Source organism: Equus przewalskii, chromosome 7 (assembly GCF_037783145.1).
Source record: "Equus przewalskii isolate Varuska chromosome 7, EquPr2, whole genome shotgun sequence".
NCBI classification, from domain to species: domain Eukaryota; kingdom Metazoa; phylum Chordata; class Mammalia; order Perissodactyla; family Equidae; genus Equus; species Equus przewalskii.
In genome coordinates this window covers 67,819,054-67,836,602 of record NC_091837.1, presented here as the reverse complement: position 1 = coordinate 67,836,602, position 17,549 = coordinate 67,819,054, and the positions used below count along the sequence as shown (strand labels likewise).

Genomic DNA, 17,549 nt, shown 5'->3' with positions numbered 1-17,549 from the left:
AGGGGATAAAAACGCCCCCATCAGGTGAGAGGCTTAGAGTTCCCCCGCAGACATCTTACTGGATTCCGAACCCAGAAACCCCGGGAAAGAGGTGGTTTCATGCGAGGCTGTCAACTTGAGCGCATTTCTGATTCCATCGCTGGCCTCCATCATTTCAGGCGTCCTGCTTGCCTATGGTAGGGATCCGATTTTTATACTTTCATAGCACTCCGGGCTGGAGAGAGGACCTTTTCCAGGCAAGACCCGCGCGGCCAATCCTCGGGGCGCGAGAAGGCGCTGTCGCCGCAGAGCCCTGCCGCGGGAGGAGAGCGAGACCCGCGCGGATCCGGATAGTGAAAAGCGGCTAGCAACACCCAGGAAACTCTCGGCTGAGCCTCGGATCAAGGACCTGGGTCCGCGGCGCTCTGCGCAACACCCGCCAGAAAGCTCCCGCCCCGCCTCTCCCCTCCTCTGACCCATCCATCCACCGCGAATTACTAGACGAGCGAGTGCCGGGACGCGCTGGGCCGCCGCATCTGCCCAGCCGACTCTGGGGAACCCAGGGACGGCGAAGCTGGGCATGACCCCGTCCTCAGTGTATCCAATCTGATCCCGCAGCATTTCCTGCCTCCAGGTTGAGACAGGGAAGGGGTGGGGGGTAGACTGAAACTTAGAGACTTTCTCCTCCTTCCTCCTAAGGTTCCGAACCGCACACAAACAAGTCGGAGAAGCTGCGATGAGCACCCTGCGCTCTTTGGGGACGACTGGTTGCGCTGCGGGATCCAATACCCTCTGCGGAGATGAAATCCCGTCTGTCCACTTGCTTCCAGGAGGAATTGCCGCTTAGGAGAGGGAAGGGAGGGCCTGGGGCCTGCAGAGGCAACTGGCAACCCTGAGAGGGGGGCTTCAGGATGAAGTGAGGGCAAGTGGCCTCTGTCATTTCCTCGAGCCCCAGGGGCAGGGCCGAGGGGTGAGTGTTGACGGTATTGAGAGTCCCCATACCCCTGCGGGAGGCGGAGCCCAGGCAGCCGCTGCCCCGCGGGAGACGTTTCCTACCTAGGGGGCGGGGCGGGACGCGGCGCATGATGAATTTTTCCTCCTAGCGAAAGAAAGCGCCAGAGTTGGGGTACGAAGGGGGCGTATTGTCCTTTTCTTAAGCCAAAGCCTCACCCCCTTAACACTGGCCCTTCCCTTCTTTTTGGAAACTCCACACTGGAGGCTGGGGACCTACGCGTTGCGTCCTATCCAAACCATGGGACGCTCAGAACACGCAGACGCATCGGAGAACCCGCCAAGCAGGAGCTGGAGGAGAGGGGACAGACGGCTCGAGTTTGAACTGCTTGCACTCTCTCCCTCTATTATTAAATGGAGAGGCCATAATAATTATCTCGTTGCCTGTGCGTGATTCACTCTGCAATTCTGTCTCCATTTGTTTTCCATAAAGCAGGCTGGTCTCAAGTGACACAGTTACAAACGTGGCCATCAGCCCAGCCCTGCTCCCAAACAGTGGACTAGAGATCGAAAGAGGGAAGCGAAGAGGTCTGAACTCCCCAAGCAGATCACCACTTCCCTAGCCAACAGTCTTCTTCTCTCCCGCCCCAACACCCCCCACCCCCCACCCGCAAGAAAAAATCACGGTCTGATTTATATTGAAGCCTCTCTGGGGCAGATGGTCACGAAGCTCGCAGCGCGCAGCCCCAGCTAGGCGCTAAGGCCGGACCTAGATTTTTCTCTAGAAACTAGTGCAAAGTGAAAGAAAGCTGAAGGGAGGGTGCACCGAACCGAGAAAACTAGACTTGACCTTGGGGATGAAAGGCGAGTTTAATCCTGAGACTTTCTCCCCAACTGTGGCCCAGCCCGACACCACCATCACCCACCCAACAGGTTTGCAAACCCTATTTCAAGACTGAGGAACTCGAGCCAGGAAAGGTCATCTCTGGGTCTCAGAGAGGCAGAGCCCCGCGCATCTGGGAGAGGGGACTCCAGTATTCTTGGATACTGAAGTAACCGGGTCGCAAACCTGACTTGCCCACACACAACGCTAGGGCCGGCAGGGGCTCGCGCGTGTGTGGACTGCGCAGCGCACAGTCGGTCTTCGGTGCCTTCCACCCGCCAGCACGGGACTGTTCTCTTAATGAATTACTAATGAGTTAAAATTGGGCAGCAGGCTTAATTAAAGCGTAGAGGCAATGTGTTTACCACATTGTAATTGAACTCATTAGGGCTATGGCTTTTTGTTTTTTAAGCAGCCGCCTTCCTTCTCTGCCTCGAATAATCTATGGGAAGCATTTATTAGAGAAGGAGGGGGTAGGAGAGAAACAGTCCATCAATTCTTTCAATGAAAAAGACAAGATGAGAATGGGGAGGGGAATACAACCTCCATTCCGCAGATGTCTTGGCAGAGCCAGGGCTAGTCCGAGGCTTCCCAAGAAGTTCCAAGGGTGGAGTGACCTGGTGAGCGCGCCGCCGGCGCTTGGGAAGTTGCCAACGGAGGGACCAGGCCGGAGCCCAAAAGGCTGCCTTTGTAACGCACTCAGTCCTCCAGAGCTCGGCCCGCATTCCCACCATGCCAGGCCAGAGGGCTGGACTCCAGCTGGAAGCCCTGGCCGACACTCGCCCCGCCCTGCAGCCTGACACTTCATGATGAGACAGATTCGGCTAACTTTTCTTTTAAAAACAGCGTTATGAGTTTGGCCCTAAAGCGTTCCTCCCTGGTGGTGCTGAGAAGGACTCGCTCTCCCGTCTCCAGTTTTCCCAGCACCCCCTCCTTCGGTGCCCATGACCAGCGCTTCCTATGGACTCTGCCCTCCCGACTCGACCTCGCCTCAGGTGGTCATTCCCCGGGGGACTAGGAGAGGGGCTCCCGCACTTAGTGGACTGCCCAAGGGCGGCACGAGAGAGGCACACCTGCGCGCCCTGGGATAATCCTTCTCCTGGCAGGGAGCCCAAGCTGCCATCCCGGGCTGCATGCCCCCAAGGCAAATTGCTCCCTCTTGCCCCTGGCCCCATTCCAGTTATCAGGCCTCCAACCCTCGCCTCCTTTTTCTCCTGTTTGGACCACTGGGTGTGGAAGGGTGAGGGGTTGGGGGCTGGGGCTGGCACTGCGTTCCTCGCCATGCCCTGCCCTGCCTGACCAACAGGCGGCGTCAGAGACTTAGGTCTGAGCTGGGGAGTGGGGGGTGCGGATCTGAGGAAGCTAAGCCGAGAAGCTGGGCGCGAGGAGAGCGACCCTCACCCCAAACTTACGAACTTGCCCAGGATTGGAGTGGGAAGAGCTGGGTGGCTGCGGGAAACCGCCGAGAAGGGGAGAGGCGGGACGGGACAGAGCCGCGGCGGAAGACCCGACCGCAAGCAGGAGTGCAGAGGACCGCGGGCGGCGGGCGGCGGGCGGCGGCGGCGGATCCCGCGCGGGAGAGGCGGCAGGCGCCGCGGGAGGCAGAGAGCGGCGGTGGAGCCGCGGAGCGCGAGGAAGGCGGGGAGGACCGAGCGCGGAGGGCTGGAGACCGCGAGGGCGGCACAGACAGGTAAGTGGCCTCGTCCTCCGCCCTCGGCCTCCCCTCCTTTGGAGAAAACTGGGTTAAAAGGGACTCCAGGAACTTCCGGCCCGGGCACAACCCCATGGCTGACCCCTACCTCTTCCTCTCCCTTCCCGCCTTAAACACACACCCATTCCCAAGTCCCCACTCCGCCTCATCTGTGGATTTTGTCAGTCTCCCACCTCCTCTCTCTGCTTGACCCTGGAGGTTGAGGTAAATTGTGTCTAATTTGTTGCTAAAAGATTAATTGCAGAGGGTGGGTCAATTTGATTAAGGCAATTAATCTTTGGTTACAGCGTTCTAGTGTCACTTGTGTGGGAGAGAGAGGGACGATAGAGAGAGAGAGAGAGAGAAGGGAAACGAGACTTTTTGGAGAAGCCTTAGAAAGAGGCTACCCCGCCTGGGACTGCGGCCACCTAACCCCAGCAGCCCGCAGCCCCAGAGCCCACGCCGACGTTTCAGCACCTCTAAGCCCGGACAGCGACTCCTGCGAGCTCGCCTTGTAACTTCCGGATCTACACCTCTGAGGCAGAGACAGAAGCTGACCAGGGCCAAGGGTACCCCCTCACCCCACTCTGTCCGCTGCCCAACCATTGGGCTTCCCTCTCCCCTCTTCAAAAGAGGATCTGGCCAAATAGAGTTCCCGAAAATCCCAATGCTCAAACCTACCAAGTGGTGGGAAAGGGAGAAACCCCCCAGCGCACCGAGAAAAGTTCCCAAAGCTGGAGTTTTCTCTTTTCGTGAATAATTAACGCTGGTCATAAATAACTGATGGAGGCAGTAGAGAAGGGAAAAGGGAGGAGGCGGGCGAGAGCCAGGGCGGCCAAAGAGAGATCGAAGAGTTTGTTAAAGGACCATTAAGGAAGCCTTGCTGGGAACGGCGTTCCTCCGTAGATCACGCAGAGCGGTTCTACACAGACGTAGGGTAAAAGCAGGGAAGTGAGGCGCCCATGGGAGCAGGGGTTATGCTGACCAAGCCTGGATCACCCATTCAAGAACCAATCTTAGCACTTTCCCGATCCTATATCCTCCAGCCAGGACTCACCTTCCCAGAGCCCTCCAAACCTCTAGTCATCCTATAGTCATCCGTTATCCCCAAGCCCACGCCCACACCCAAAGTGCAGAAGTTCTAGGCCAGACAGCAGAGGCCCATGGATGAACTTGTTCTTTGAGCTCTGTCAGTTCTCCCCTGGTCTGTGGCAAGTCTTGCCCAAACCCAACTAATTTGCAGGCATCTCCCCAAAGCCACCCCTCACTCACATTTCAGATCATACCATTTCTTTCTTTTCAAACTTGTCCAAAGTTTTGGGACTCCAATTGGTTCTTTCTCATCTGGCCACACCAGAACCTGCAAGAACAGGGTATTTACACACACACGCATACACTGCTCCATGCTCTTCCACTATCCCTCCACCATCTCCAGTTCCTCTTAGACTTCTTCTAAGGGTCTCAAGCATGCCGACCTCTGGCACCTTGCATCCATGCCAGCTCTGAACTGAGATTCTTAGAGAGGAGTCTCAGAAGCTGGAAGAAAGCCCTAGAGGAAACCCTTGCTCTTAGGCTGGAGGCCTATACCAGGGCCTTTTGGCCCCTCCAGGAAACACTGGCTTCTCACCAGACAGCCTGCTTCAGATGACCAGTGCATGTTTTGGGAGTGAAATTCCTGAGGGCCTCTAGACCAAACAGCCGGCACAACTCTTCACAGGTGCTTGCTGAGGAAATCCCAGAGCAAAGCCTTGTCTTTTCTTAGTGCAACTTGGCATAGGCCCTGGGAAGAAGATACTGTAGACTGCTCCAACCACCACCGGCTATAAGATTGGATTCTGACTTAAGGATGGGCAGGAGCCTCTTTCTGACCTTTCCATTGGTAAAACAGCTTCCACCATGCCCACTCCCTAACGACCTGCTCCTGACCTCTTCATATGCCAAAGGCCAACCTAGCTTTTCTGGATGGGAGCTAAGAGTACCTTCCAAAGAGGAAAGTTGATGGCCAAGCCTCAAGGAACCTAGAGTTTTTATGAAAATTCTCTCTTCTCTTTATATGCTATAAAAATAAAACACTAAATTCAGTTTTATTTTCTCACCCACTTCATCCCTACTCCAATACTCTCCAAACCCTGAGTTCTCACCTTTTGTAGGAACTGGAAAGTTCTGAATAGGGAAGGGAAATGGAGAGAGAATAGGAAGATTTTAGGAAATTGTTTCTCTGCCTCAGTAGGGACATCACAACCCAGGAGGATTGTGAAACTAGACAAAATGGTAGGAGGAAATCAGATCTGGGGGGAAGGGTAGCCCTGGAGCCATGGGTTGTTTACTTCTCATATAAAATATAACTCCCCCAAGCAGGAAGTTACTGCAAACAAGTATCAATAATGAATGAATCTCCTGTAATAAAATACTTACATAATTAGCGCAAGTCAAGTGGTTGCATTATGTTAACCTTTTGCAACTCTGAGCTGGAAAATTTTGTTCCAGAATTCCTCAGAATGCCATTGTCATTCTCAAGAGAGTGTGAGAGCCAAGCTCTCCCCCAGCCTCCACTCTGTTATAATATGGTTTTCCATTTCTGAACCAGAACGTAAGTACTTCTGAAATATAACAGAAAACTCTCTTTGGTGAATTCAGAACAGTCATTAACATTCAGTTTTAAGTGAATGTTAACAGTAAATAAAGAAATCTCTTGATTGTAATAGTAGTAACAAAGCAATAATTACCCAGTAGGTGGTCATCAGTAATGATAAATGTATCATTATTACTGTGTGAGTCTGGGAACTCGGTTTTGGAAACTACTTCAGACTTTTTAGTAGCATGGCTGGTTACAAAGCATTTCTTAGCCTGCAAAGCCATATAATTTTATACACAATTTAGGTGAAAATAAATTTAAATCTGTATATTACATTTTTAATTTCAAGTTAGTAATTAAAGTTGGTTCATTATATCTCCTCTGAAACTCTCAGTGCTCATCTCCGCGGTTTGTTTGTACAATTTGTTTCTAAGACACCCAAGGTTACACAGTTCTAAAAGATGGAAAATTTAATTATTTGCCAACATTAAGAGTTTGTCAATGATATCATAATGCATCTTGAAAAAGTTTGGGATTGGTATTGCCTTTGGTCTGATTAGCTATGGTTTCACTTTGAACCCCTAATCTCATGGAGGAAAGTGTTTTTTGTTAAATATATATATATAACTTTTAAATACATGAAAATAGAAAATTCCTCTCAATATTCTCTCTGGATATTCACTGGTTTCTATTTTTTTCAGGAAAAAAAAATCAATGACTCAGATTTCTACCCCCATCTTCCCTGGGATTTATTTTGCTAATATCTAATTTCACCTTTTGCTACCACTGAGTTAACGACTGCAGGCAGGAGAAAAGCTGAAGGCATGATGCTTATTGGGCAGCTAGAGAGCACATGATAGTTTAATAGTGTATTAGCTAATGGGATCAAGCTTGATGGCAAAGTACAAAATTTTCAGATGAGAAGGGAGTCAGGGAGGCGGGGAGAGAACAGGAAAGAGAAAAAAAATGCCTTCATTTCCCCAGGAAATAAAATCCAATGTTCCTCTACCAGCGTCAGCTGGGGAGATGTTAAATGTATATCTATGTCATTTTCTCTCTAGTGACATGTCAACAGACAATCTACACCCCCTCCCCCATTCCCACTCCTCTGCCTCCCCTCCCTAAGCATTAAAAAGTCCTGTTCCACACCCTTTCTGCACCTCAGCCTCAGTTACTTCTTAAATTGGTTTCCTGAAACAAAAGAGTCAGTTATATTTAAAAAAAAAAAAAAAAAAAGCCCCAAACCACATTTCTTATTCTTAGTGGTAGTTGGATTCACCATACAATTAAAGACTCTTTTGCATAAATCCACCCAAATACTTGCCTTGGTTTTCTCTCTCAAAATCTCTATTTCTTGCTCCACTTTCTCCCTCTCCCTTTCTCCCTTTTTCTCCTCTCTCTTTAGGAGTGGCAATCAAAAAAGGGAAGCATCTTGCCTAGTTATTCATTATTATAGCAGCATCTTTGAGATGCATCTTTGCCAATGAAAACTCCATGTAGATGCCTATCCTTTTGTTGTAGCAGCATAGGTTATTCAGGAGCAGAGACAAAAGCCTGAAGTGATGTGATCTAAATGAGCTCTGGGGTTTTCCAGCTGGGACCACCTCCATTTCAAAGGACCCCCTCCTTTCCAATATGGGGAGGAGGGGATGGAGGGGGTGGGTACATATGTGTATGCATGCACAGAAAGAGAGAAAACAGAAGAGAGGGAAGGGAGAGAGCCTAGTGAGCTATTCCTTATGCTAGTGTCCCCCTTCCATGCACATTTGTAGGTGTGTTTAGGGAAAATGCATCCAAAGGCTTACGTGTGTCCTCAGGCGTTCTGTGTGCCTTTGAATTTTATCTTGGTCAACTAATATTTGCTAAGCAACCACCAAGTACACCAAGTTCATGTTCCAGTCTGGATTTTACTACCTCATGTAAACTATGTGCACGTGTGTACCTTGCTGTGTTTACAAGTTTGTGAGGACTTGTGAAGAAATATTAATTCTTTGATATAAAAAAGAAAGTCCAGTAGCAAATGTTTCCATTAGTCCCTGGCCTCTGTGAACTGGTAGTTTTGGTAAAAGCCTTCTCTGCCACTTACCCAAGGGCAAGTTTTCTTGTGAAAATGGTTTCCTCTGATTAAATGGAATTAAGCCTTGGTTCCACCTCTCACAACCTCTATTTCTTACAAAGGCATTTGTTTAGAGGATAATAAGGACTCTCACTATTCCCATAGTCATTGGTGCATGAGGATCTCCAGGAATCACTGAGGCAGGGATACAGGTCCTGCAAAATGTGCTAATTTTCCCTTCCCTTCCCCAATTCTGATTTAGATCTTTAGGCCTGCACACTCATTGTACTTCTCTTGGACTGTACTAGCCTCGGGAAAAAGGGTCCTCATTTATAGAAGAAGATTTTAGAGAAGGCTCAAAGATTAAGAGCCAGCTCAGCATGCTCAGAGTCCTTTCTCATTTCTTCTATGATTTCCATCATGATGAGTCTTCGGTTTGCTCCTAGTCCTTGGTTTGCTTCATGTAACTCTAGATAGAGCAATGGAGGAAAAGCCAGGGAGTCTGAGCTGGGCTTGCCAGATTGCAGAAAGCTCTTTTGGGTAGAAAGGGAAAACTGAAGGCTATCAACAATCATTATCATTATGGCCATTATCATTGCTAATTTTTATCATTAACTTATTTAAAATAGGTTAAGCAAACAGTAGCTGGGGTTCTGGCCACCTGTATACAAAACAAACACTATACCAATTAGGGGCAGGATAAAGTTTTAATGAAAAGAACTCAGGTTCCTCCAGGGAACTTTGTTCCCTCTCTGCCCACCACTAAGTTAAAATGCCTTTGATGTCTTTTATTCTGGAGACATTGAAGATTTCTAACATGGCTTATAGCAGCACAGGACTAGCTCTGGCCCCCACTCTCTGAGGAAGGTGCTTTTTAAGCTACCATGTATTAAATGACTACTATGTGCCAGGCACTTTACACATATTATCTTATTTAATTCTCACAACACCCCTGTGGGCTACATATCAATCTCCTCATTTTGCAGATGAAGACACTGGGGCTTGGGGAGGTTAGGAATCAAAGCATGATTCCACAGCTAGTAAGTGATCAAGGAGAAATTTATACCCAGTTTCATATGACTTTGAATCTCCTGTACTTTCTGATATACTGGAATTCTTCTGTCCGTGCCAGTTCCGCCTGTCTACCAGTTTCTTTCTAGGCCATACAGATCTCCTTTTGTAGACTTGGGACTAACAAGGAAACCACTTCTTGCCCTACCTGATGCAGAAATACCAATGCCAGGAACACCTCTGCCAGGGACACAGGAGCAGTATTTCTGCCTAAGAGCTGAGAATGGAGTAAGAGGGAATAAGTGAGAGGGATAGAAACTGTTTCTTTGATCTGTAACTATCATGGGTTCTCCAATACCCAGGCCAGGAGTGAGAGGAGAGGGAATACCCAATGTTTCTTATTGTAATAAATTTATATTAAGGTCTTCATCATTTTTTTTTTTCCAGGTCAATACAAAAACAGGAGTTGGGGTGGGGAGTGGCTGGATTTCTCCATCCCTGGAGATGGGGCAGGTGTGGCAGAAGTAGAGAGTGTCTTTGAGTCGCCTCCTGCCTGCCTCGTAAGTCTAGGAGGCCGTGCCCGAGCCCGGAACCTAATCTAGGGCTCCGATAATTACAGGCTAGGAGGCTTCTTCCGGGAGGGTCTTGAACGCAGTGGGATCTGCTACCCCTCGGAGCGATGCATTCGCGTCAGCACCGCGGACAGCTCCCGCCTCTGCTTTGGCTTTGGGCTCCAGCCCGCAGGATCCTGGGCCGCAGCTCGGAAACCAACAGCTTCCAAAGTAGAGGACGCCGAGGCCAGTTGTGGGTTCGCTTCAACAATTGTTAAAAGCTTTAGCTGGAAACCTCTCTGCACGCTGCCGCGCCTGCCGCGTACGCCTGCATCGAGGAGTCGCCTCTCCAGTTCCGAGGGGGCCAGCTCGGTTTGTGGTTTTCCTTTGGGTCCGGTGTCTGGGCTCCTTTACCTGTCCCTGGCCTGGGTGAACCGCAGCCGCCCGGAACGGAGATGAGAGTGGAAATGCTCTCCTCCGTGCGGTGATAGATCATGCAAACGGGTGACACCAGTTTAACCAATAAAACAATTTGAATCAATTAGCCGGCTGAGGAGAGTCCCGACGTGTAAAATGCATGTCAGCTACAATAGGAAAGCATTGATTAACTCGGCCCCGACCCGCCGCCTCCCGCCACCACTGGCTCCTCCTTAAGCCTGCCAGGGTCTCAGGGGCCAGGACAGAGACTGACAAGGAACAGGCATCTCTGGTCCAGGAGAGAAAAATGGAAGGGTGGTGGAGGACCATCAGAAGACTTGTGCAAACTGAGGAGAAAGCAAAGGATCAGAGAGATAGTGGGTGGCAGAAGGTTGCTCACAGATTCGAAAGGTATAAAAGGCTATAATTCTACTGTCCAGATCAGGACTCAAGGCGAGGATTCTCTGGAGCAGAGTCTTGCTTTGGACAACTGTTCTCCACTTTCACCCTCCAAAAATGTAATTGGCCTGACAGCTCAAACAGGCACCCCAGATTCATTGGGGAAATAAAATATTGTGCTATTCTTAGAATTATTTGGGTACAAGTATTTAGCTTAACATCACACATTTCTCTTTCCAGTGAAACTTCTTTTGCATTAAAATAAAATCACAGGTTTGTATGGCAGAAAGCTCCCAAAGTAATGTATAAATGTTTAATTATCTGGGGAGGAGGTGGCTACAGGTACCACCCGGGTGTGAATTCACTCCTCAGGGTAACCTGAGATGAAAGGAAAGACAAAGATTCGACCCATTTCTCTTTTCAAAGGGCAATATTTTTGAAGACTGTTTTTTTAAAAAAGTAGGGATGAGTAAGGAGAAGAGGAATCTTTTGGGGGCAAAGGTGGAAACATCACAGTAAAAAGTGAATACCCAGTGGTGCTTTCTCCTCGGCAGTGACCAGGCATTTCCCTGTGCTGCGTTAATGACGTGACAGGACTTTTCGATTCCTCTCCTTTTCAGTCTTAAAATCTGCCCCATTTCCAGGATTTTTTTCAATGCAGCTCACGCTTTTTTTCTAGCAGCCTGAGCTCTAACAGTGAGTAAGCCTTGACCTCGCTTTGTGGGACCCTTTGACCCCAGAGAGGAGGCAGGGAAGGTGGAAAGAACTAAGTCTGGTCCTGCAACCTTCGGAGGAGGGCAAGAGCCTCAGCCTTCTGCCGGAAGGGATTTGTGAACGACAATGCTCTCTTTTGGCAAATGGGCTGGGCAGGCTCAAAGCTGAGTATTCCTCCTTTTTAGGATGGGAGTCTTGGAGGGCACTGGGGAGGGAGCGCTTGGTTGACTTCAGCCCCTTAACGACAGAGTCTAATTTGTGCCCCCAAGACCTTTGGAAACTAAGAGATGGGTGAAAAATTATTTCACTGCCATTTGAGACGTATGCCCAAACAAACACTACAATTTTCATAGCTCTAAAACTGTTTTCGGTATATTAATTTAAAACAGCTGCAAATCTTGTATCCCTCACTTTTCTGTTTGATTGACTCTCCTTGGTTTTATTGACCTTTGATAAAGTGTTAAAATTTCACATTTTCACTCTTGTATTTAGTGATGGTTTGATGTTGATGCTATAATGGAGTCTGGTTGGACTTCCGGGTTAGTGGAAGTTGTTCAATCATTTCCACAGTGTGACTGCCCAACTCTGAGCCTGTGTGTTTCACCAGGTGGCAATTGAAAATTCAGCTATGATAGTAAAGGAAAAACTTAAAAGATCCCTCCATCCCTTCCCCTGCAGGGATCGTTCTTAGAATTTCCTCTAAATAGATAACTTCTTCCCTTTCTGATAAACTAGGGGGGGTCATTTTGACTCCTAACAGCTGATCAATTAGGAGGCAATATACTGACGCTTCGCTATGTCCTAGGGTGTGCCTCACTTTGGGGAAGCTAGGGGGAATGGTTCTTTCTTGTCCCAGTTGTCTTTATTTTATTGTATTATTTTTTAGGGCATGCTCCTACATAGTTCCCTGAAAAATCTACCTCTCAGGAAGAATTGGCAACTTGCTTAAGGGTGGGTCAGGGCTGGGGGCCTCCTTGCTTTCCGGTATCATCTTTTCCTTGTGCTGATGTGGCCTGCGTGGATCTTTAAAAATGGGTTAGAGAACTATTCTGAATGAAGTTGACAAATGCTCATATGCACTCATTCTTAATTGTACACTTTGTAAAACAGAGAATGCTTCACTGACCCCCTGTAATTGTCCTAAAGAGCACACCTATATTCGAAAGTGAGGACACTCTCCCTGCTTCCTTCCAAGTTTTTAGATTGGGCACCCTCTGTGGAAACTTCTCCCTTTTTGCTCATTTCACAGTGTTTCCAGCGAGGCGCTGAAGCTGTTCTATTGCCGGGCTGACTGTGGTTTCTATATCTTCGGGGGCACAGTGAGGCTACTGGTTTGCATCGCGTACCAGAGGGATCATTCCATGGAGGAGGGTAACTCAGAGAAATGAGGGAGGGGACAATAACGGGCAGGGATACAATCAATTTGGAGGGGTCCTTCTAGAATACGGGGCCTCCCAAATTCAGCTCTCTGGGAGGCACCCAGATTATTTTTGCTTTCCACTCCTAAATCAGATCTGCGACTCCAGCAACCGTTGCTGCGTTTTGCTCCGGGATTGGAGAGGTTTTTGTCAACTGCAGGTTGGTTAGGTGTTAGCTTTCGTGACTGCTGAGAAAGGATCTCGATGTTGTTCGCTCCCGCTTTCGCTCTCCTCCTCCCTCCCTGTAACATGCCAGCCCTTTAATGTGGAGTGTCAGGGAGACGGTGACGTCACCTTGCCCGCTGGGTGGCGTCCCCTCGGTCCGACACGAGTTCAGAGACAGAGAAAGGCGCCGTCAGACTGCGCTCCACCTGGGGCTCGCCTGCCGCCGGTTTCCGCACACCCACACTTTCTGCGGTCCAGGGGACGCCCGGCCGCAATTCAGGCTGTCATTCTCCCCCGGCCCGGGTTCGAGCGCCATTAGAGCCGCCGAGCGCCTGGATCTTCACGCAGAGCCCTCGCGAGTCCTGCCCGCTGGATTCGAGGACCCGCTTGGATGCTTCGCCTCCGAGCGCCCTCGGAAGATGGGCCGCCAGCCACGCGCGTAAAGACACCTAGGGGTTACCAGGTACTGCCAGGACCGGCCGGCCCTGACTCGGCACACAGCTCGCGCTTCACTATCTGAGGTCTCTGGTCGTGGGATTTTCCGTGTTAGAAATTGAAGGGCAGCGGCGGGCTTCGGTGGCGATTGGTTTGGGAGCCAGGAGAGTTAAATTAGGGGTCCGTTGGCTCGGGAGTAGGATAAGCAAGTTCCCCAGCTTCATTTCTCAGTTCAACTAACTTTTAATTCTCTCCTCCCCTCACTTGCTTAAAAAAACCCCAACCTAAACCTTATTTGTGACTCTGCTCTGACAGGAGTTTCTGGGATGGCTTGGGTGCAAGTGGAGGACACCCAGGAGGAGGCATTTCTGCCCGGGCTACGGCTGCTAAGGCTGCCGGTCTCTAACGTAAAGCCAGCTCCCCGCCAGGGCCAGGCCCGCTGAGCGCGCTGCTCCAGAGCGAGAGTTCCCGTTATCCCAGGGTCTTATTAAGATAATAAGAATCTTGTTTGGGAGGGCAATGAGCACTGAAGGACTATTTGGCGAAGCTAGGGCTGGTCGTGCATTGAACTGCCATTTAACGCCCTCTCCCCTGGAAATATTGTCTCTGATCCATCCGAAGTGACACGCCAGACTCTCCTCTCGTTTGATCGCGTGGAGATTTGTTCCATCTTCCTGGAGGCCGCTGAGCGTAAGGAGAGCTGAGGATCCAGGGGGCAGCAGGGCAAAGGTGTAGGGGATAGACGTCGCAGGGGCTCAGAGAGGGCAAGGATGCGACAATTTGGGTAGGATTGTGTATCCTCTGAAATCACTCTAATAACCAATTCCACTGTGCTGGGCCAAGAGTGGCAATGCTACTGGCCACCGGTGATTTTCCAGGGCAAAGGATAGTCTTAGCCGCTGCACCTCACATGACATGTAGCTGTGGAAAGGTCACTGTCTGTTTTCCTTGGGAATGAGCCACTTTACTTGTTTCGACTTAGCAGCGTTTGTCTCAAAGGTTTCTTTCACTTGCTTTTTCTGTATTTTCAATTTACTGGATATTTTCCCCCATTAAGGTATCCCGTTGACTGGAGATGATAGCAATGTTACCACAGGCCTAACTCCGGGCTTCCGATTTTAACGCTTCCACAGATTTCTTAGTCAGTGGATTATCTCTACCGTGGAGTATCTTTTCCCCCATATAGAGATATCTACATAGATCAGAAAGAGAAATGTCACAAAAAGTGGTTCACCTTACAACTAAATTTGCCTTTCAAAGCCCGCCAAGAATGATCCCCAAGAATTGTTCGTTTCTTTGCCCTGTTTCAAAGCTTAACACACTTGTCTGTACTTAGTTGCTCATTGCCATGGAAATGACAGGAAAACAGCTCTTGAATGTCTACAAGTGTACAACTTCACCTTTTAAGCTACCTGTCTGGAACCAGAACCGCTCAGTTCGGCAAGTGGCTTTTTGAAGAATTGAAAGTGAAACGCCCTATTTTGGTGCAATCATGCATATGGCCTTGTGCATTTTTCCATCTTTCAAAAAAAATTCTAATTATAGTATCAAACTATCTAACGGCAAAGATGAGGGAGAAGGGATTTCGTTTCGCTTTAATGAGCTGTGTCTCAACCAGTCGCGAATTTCCCCCAAGGAAACCACAGATACCACAAAAATCACTTTTTAAAAGCTTTGGGTTTATTTTTTTTAACCAAAATCAATCTATTTTCAAGCAAATGCCAATGCTCTCTCTTTTTAAATTTGGGTTTCAATGGCCAAACCTCAGTTTTCCATAACTTTTATCATCTGTACTAGTTACGACTATCATTATTACTTCCTAATTTCTAGCGGGCATGCCATATTATTCTAAGAGCTATAAATCGGGAATAAGGTCTTGAATTTCTTAGGAAATGATTGCTTTTTTTAAAAACATATAATTGATTTACTTTGGCTGTTTAGAACAGAAAAAAAGTACTTCCAAATCCCTGCATTTCCAAAGGGTGACCTTGAAGAATATTGAGAGATGACTTCCTTGTGTCTGAAACTTGGTCCCTTTGCTGGGTGATAATGATGTCTTAACCAAAGCAAGAGCAAGGAAGTTATTACAATTCTTTAGTTTGCAACTCAACCCATCCCTCAGTTTTAGACTGAAAAGGCTCTAGTCAACGCTTTCTCCTTTCCCTTCCAGTCTCCAAGGCAGACCCGGAGGGCTCCGCCCGGGCTTCCGCGGCGGAGGAAATGGCTTCCAGCCCGTTGCCGGGGCCCAACGACATCCTGCTGGCATCGCCGTCGAGCGCCTTCCAGCCCGATGCGCTGAGCCAGCCGCGGCCAGGCCACGCCAACCTGAAACCCAACCAGGTGGGCCAGGTGATCCTCTACGGCATTCCCATCGTGTCGTTGGTGATCGACGGGCAGGAGCGCCTGTGCCTGGCGCAGATCTCCAACACTCTCCTCAAGAACTTCAGCTACAACGAGATCCACAACCGCCGCGTGGCGCTGGGCATCACGTGCGTACAGTGCACGCCGGTGCAGCTGGAGATCCTGCGCCGCGCCGGGGCTATGCCCATCTCATCGCGCCGCTGCGGCATGATCACTAAGCGTGAAGCCGAGCGCTTGTGCAAGTCTTTCCTAGGCGAAAACAGGCCGCCCAAGCTGCCAGACAATTTCGCCTTCGACGTGTCCCACGAGTGCGCCTGGGGCTGCCGCGGCAGCTTCATCCCGGCGCGCTACAACAGCTCCCGCGCCAAGTGCATCAAATGCAGCTACTGCAACATGTACTTCTCGCCCAACAAGTTCATCTTCCACTCCCACCGCACGCCCGACGCCAAGTACACGCAGCCGGACGCAGCCAACTTCAACTCGTGGCGCCGTCATCTCAAGCTCACTGACAAGAGCCCCCAGGACGAGCTAGTCTTCGCCTGGGAGGATGTCAAGGCCATGTTCAACGGCGGTAGCCGCAAGCGCGCGCTGCCCCAGCCAGGCGCGCACCCTGCCTGCCACCCGCTCAGCTCGGTCAAGGCGGCCGCTGTGGCAGCGGCAGCTGCCGTGGCTGGAGGTGGGGGACTGCTGGGCCCGCACCTGCTGGGGGCGCCCCCGCCGCCACCGCCGCCGCCACCCCTGACCGAGCTGGCGGGCGCGCCGCACGCCCATCACAAGCGGCCGCGTTTCGACGACGACGACGACTCGCTACAAGAGGCAGCCGTCGTGGCCGCCGCCAGTCTTTCGGCCGCCGCCGCCAGCCTCTCGGTGGCCGCAGCCTCGGGCGGCGCCGGGGCGGGCGGGGGTGGCGCCGGGGGCGGCTGCGTGACCGGCGTTGGCGCCGGCGCGGGCGCTGGCTCAGCAGCTGGCGCCAAAGGCCCACGCAGCTACCCGGTCATCCCGGTGCCCAGCAAGGGCTCGTTCGGGGGCATGCTGCAGAAGTTCCCGGGCTGCGGGGGGCTCTTCCCGCATCCCTATACCTTCCCGGCCGCAGCTGCTGCTTTCGGCTTGTGCCACAAGAAGGAGGACGCAGGCGCGGCGGCCGAGGCCCTGGGAGCTGCGGGCGGCGCGGGCGCAGCGCCCAAAGCCGGCCTGTCGGGCCTCTTCTGGCCCGCGGGCCGTAAGGACGCCTTCTACCCGCCCTTCTGCATGTTCTGGCCTCCGCGGACCCCAGGAGGCCTTCCCGTGCCCACCTACCTACAGCCTCCACCGCAGCCGCCGTCGGCGCTCGGCTGCGCACTTGGAGAAAGCCCTACCCTGCTGCGCCAGGCCTTCCTGGACCTGGCCGAGCCCGGGGGCGCGGGTGGGAGCGCAGATGCTGCGCCCCCACCGGGTCAGCCCCCTCCGGTCGTGGCCAACGGTCCGGGCTCCGGCCCACAGCCTCCTGCGGGGGGCGCGGGCGCTCGCGACGCGCTCTTCGAGTCGCCCCCGGGCGGCAGCGGCGGGGACTGCAGCGCAGGCTCCACGCCGCCAGCCGACCCCGGCGCTGTGCCGGGAGCAGGGGCCGCAGTCGCCGGAGCGGGCCCGGCGGGCTCCCGAGTGCCGGGGCCCCACCATTCGCACCTCCTGGAGGGGCGCAAGGCGGGCGGAGGCAGCTACCATCATTCGAGCGCCTTCCGGCCGGTGGGAGGCAAGGACGACGCAGAGAGCCTAGCCAAGCTGCACGGGGCGTCAGCGGGCGCGCCGCACTCGACCCCAGCGCATCACCACCATCACCATCACCACCCGCACCACCACCACCACCATCATCCCCCGCAGCCGCCGTCACCGCTACTGCTGTTGCCCCCGCAGCCCGACGAGCCGGGTTCTGAGCGCCACCACCCCGCCCCGCCGCCACCCCCTCCT

General features: G+C 51.6%; 1 protein-coding gene and 1 long non-coding RNA gene across 3 annotated transcripts in view; one reads left to right on the top strand and one right to left on the bottom strand.

Annotated features, from left to right (window-relative positions):
• Positions 1 to 17,056, bottom strand: part of LOC139084864 (uncharacterized) — a 37,183-nt gene extending 20,127 nt beyond the window's left edge. Inside the window, exon 1 of the long non-coding RNA XR_011542711.1 lies at positions 16,902 to 17,056. This is a non-coding gene — a long non-coding RNA (uncharacterized lncRNA). The remainder of the gene's footprint in view (positions 1 to 16,901) is intronic.
• SKOR2 (SKI family transcriptional corepressor 2) overlaps positions 13,132 to 17,549 on the top strand; it is a 41,285-nt gene continuing 36,867 nt past the window's right edge. The window contains exons 1-2 of one of the 2 annotated variants that reach the window (XM_070630110.1): positions 13,132 to 13,272; positions 15,415 to 17,549. The exon at positions 15,415 to 17,549 is cut by the window's right edge and continues 513 nt beyond it. In XM_070630110.1, the coding sequence (XP_070486211.1) occupies positions 15,465 to 17,549 (2,085 nt within the window). In that variant the 5' untranslated portion in view covers positions 13,132 to 13,272; positions 15,415 to 15,464. Of the gene's footprint in view, positions 13,273 to 14,917 lie in introns of those variants that run through there. The other variant, XM_070630111.1, reaches the window with a different exon arrangement.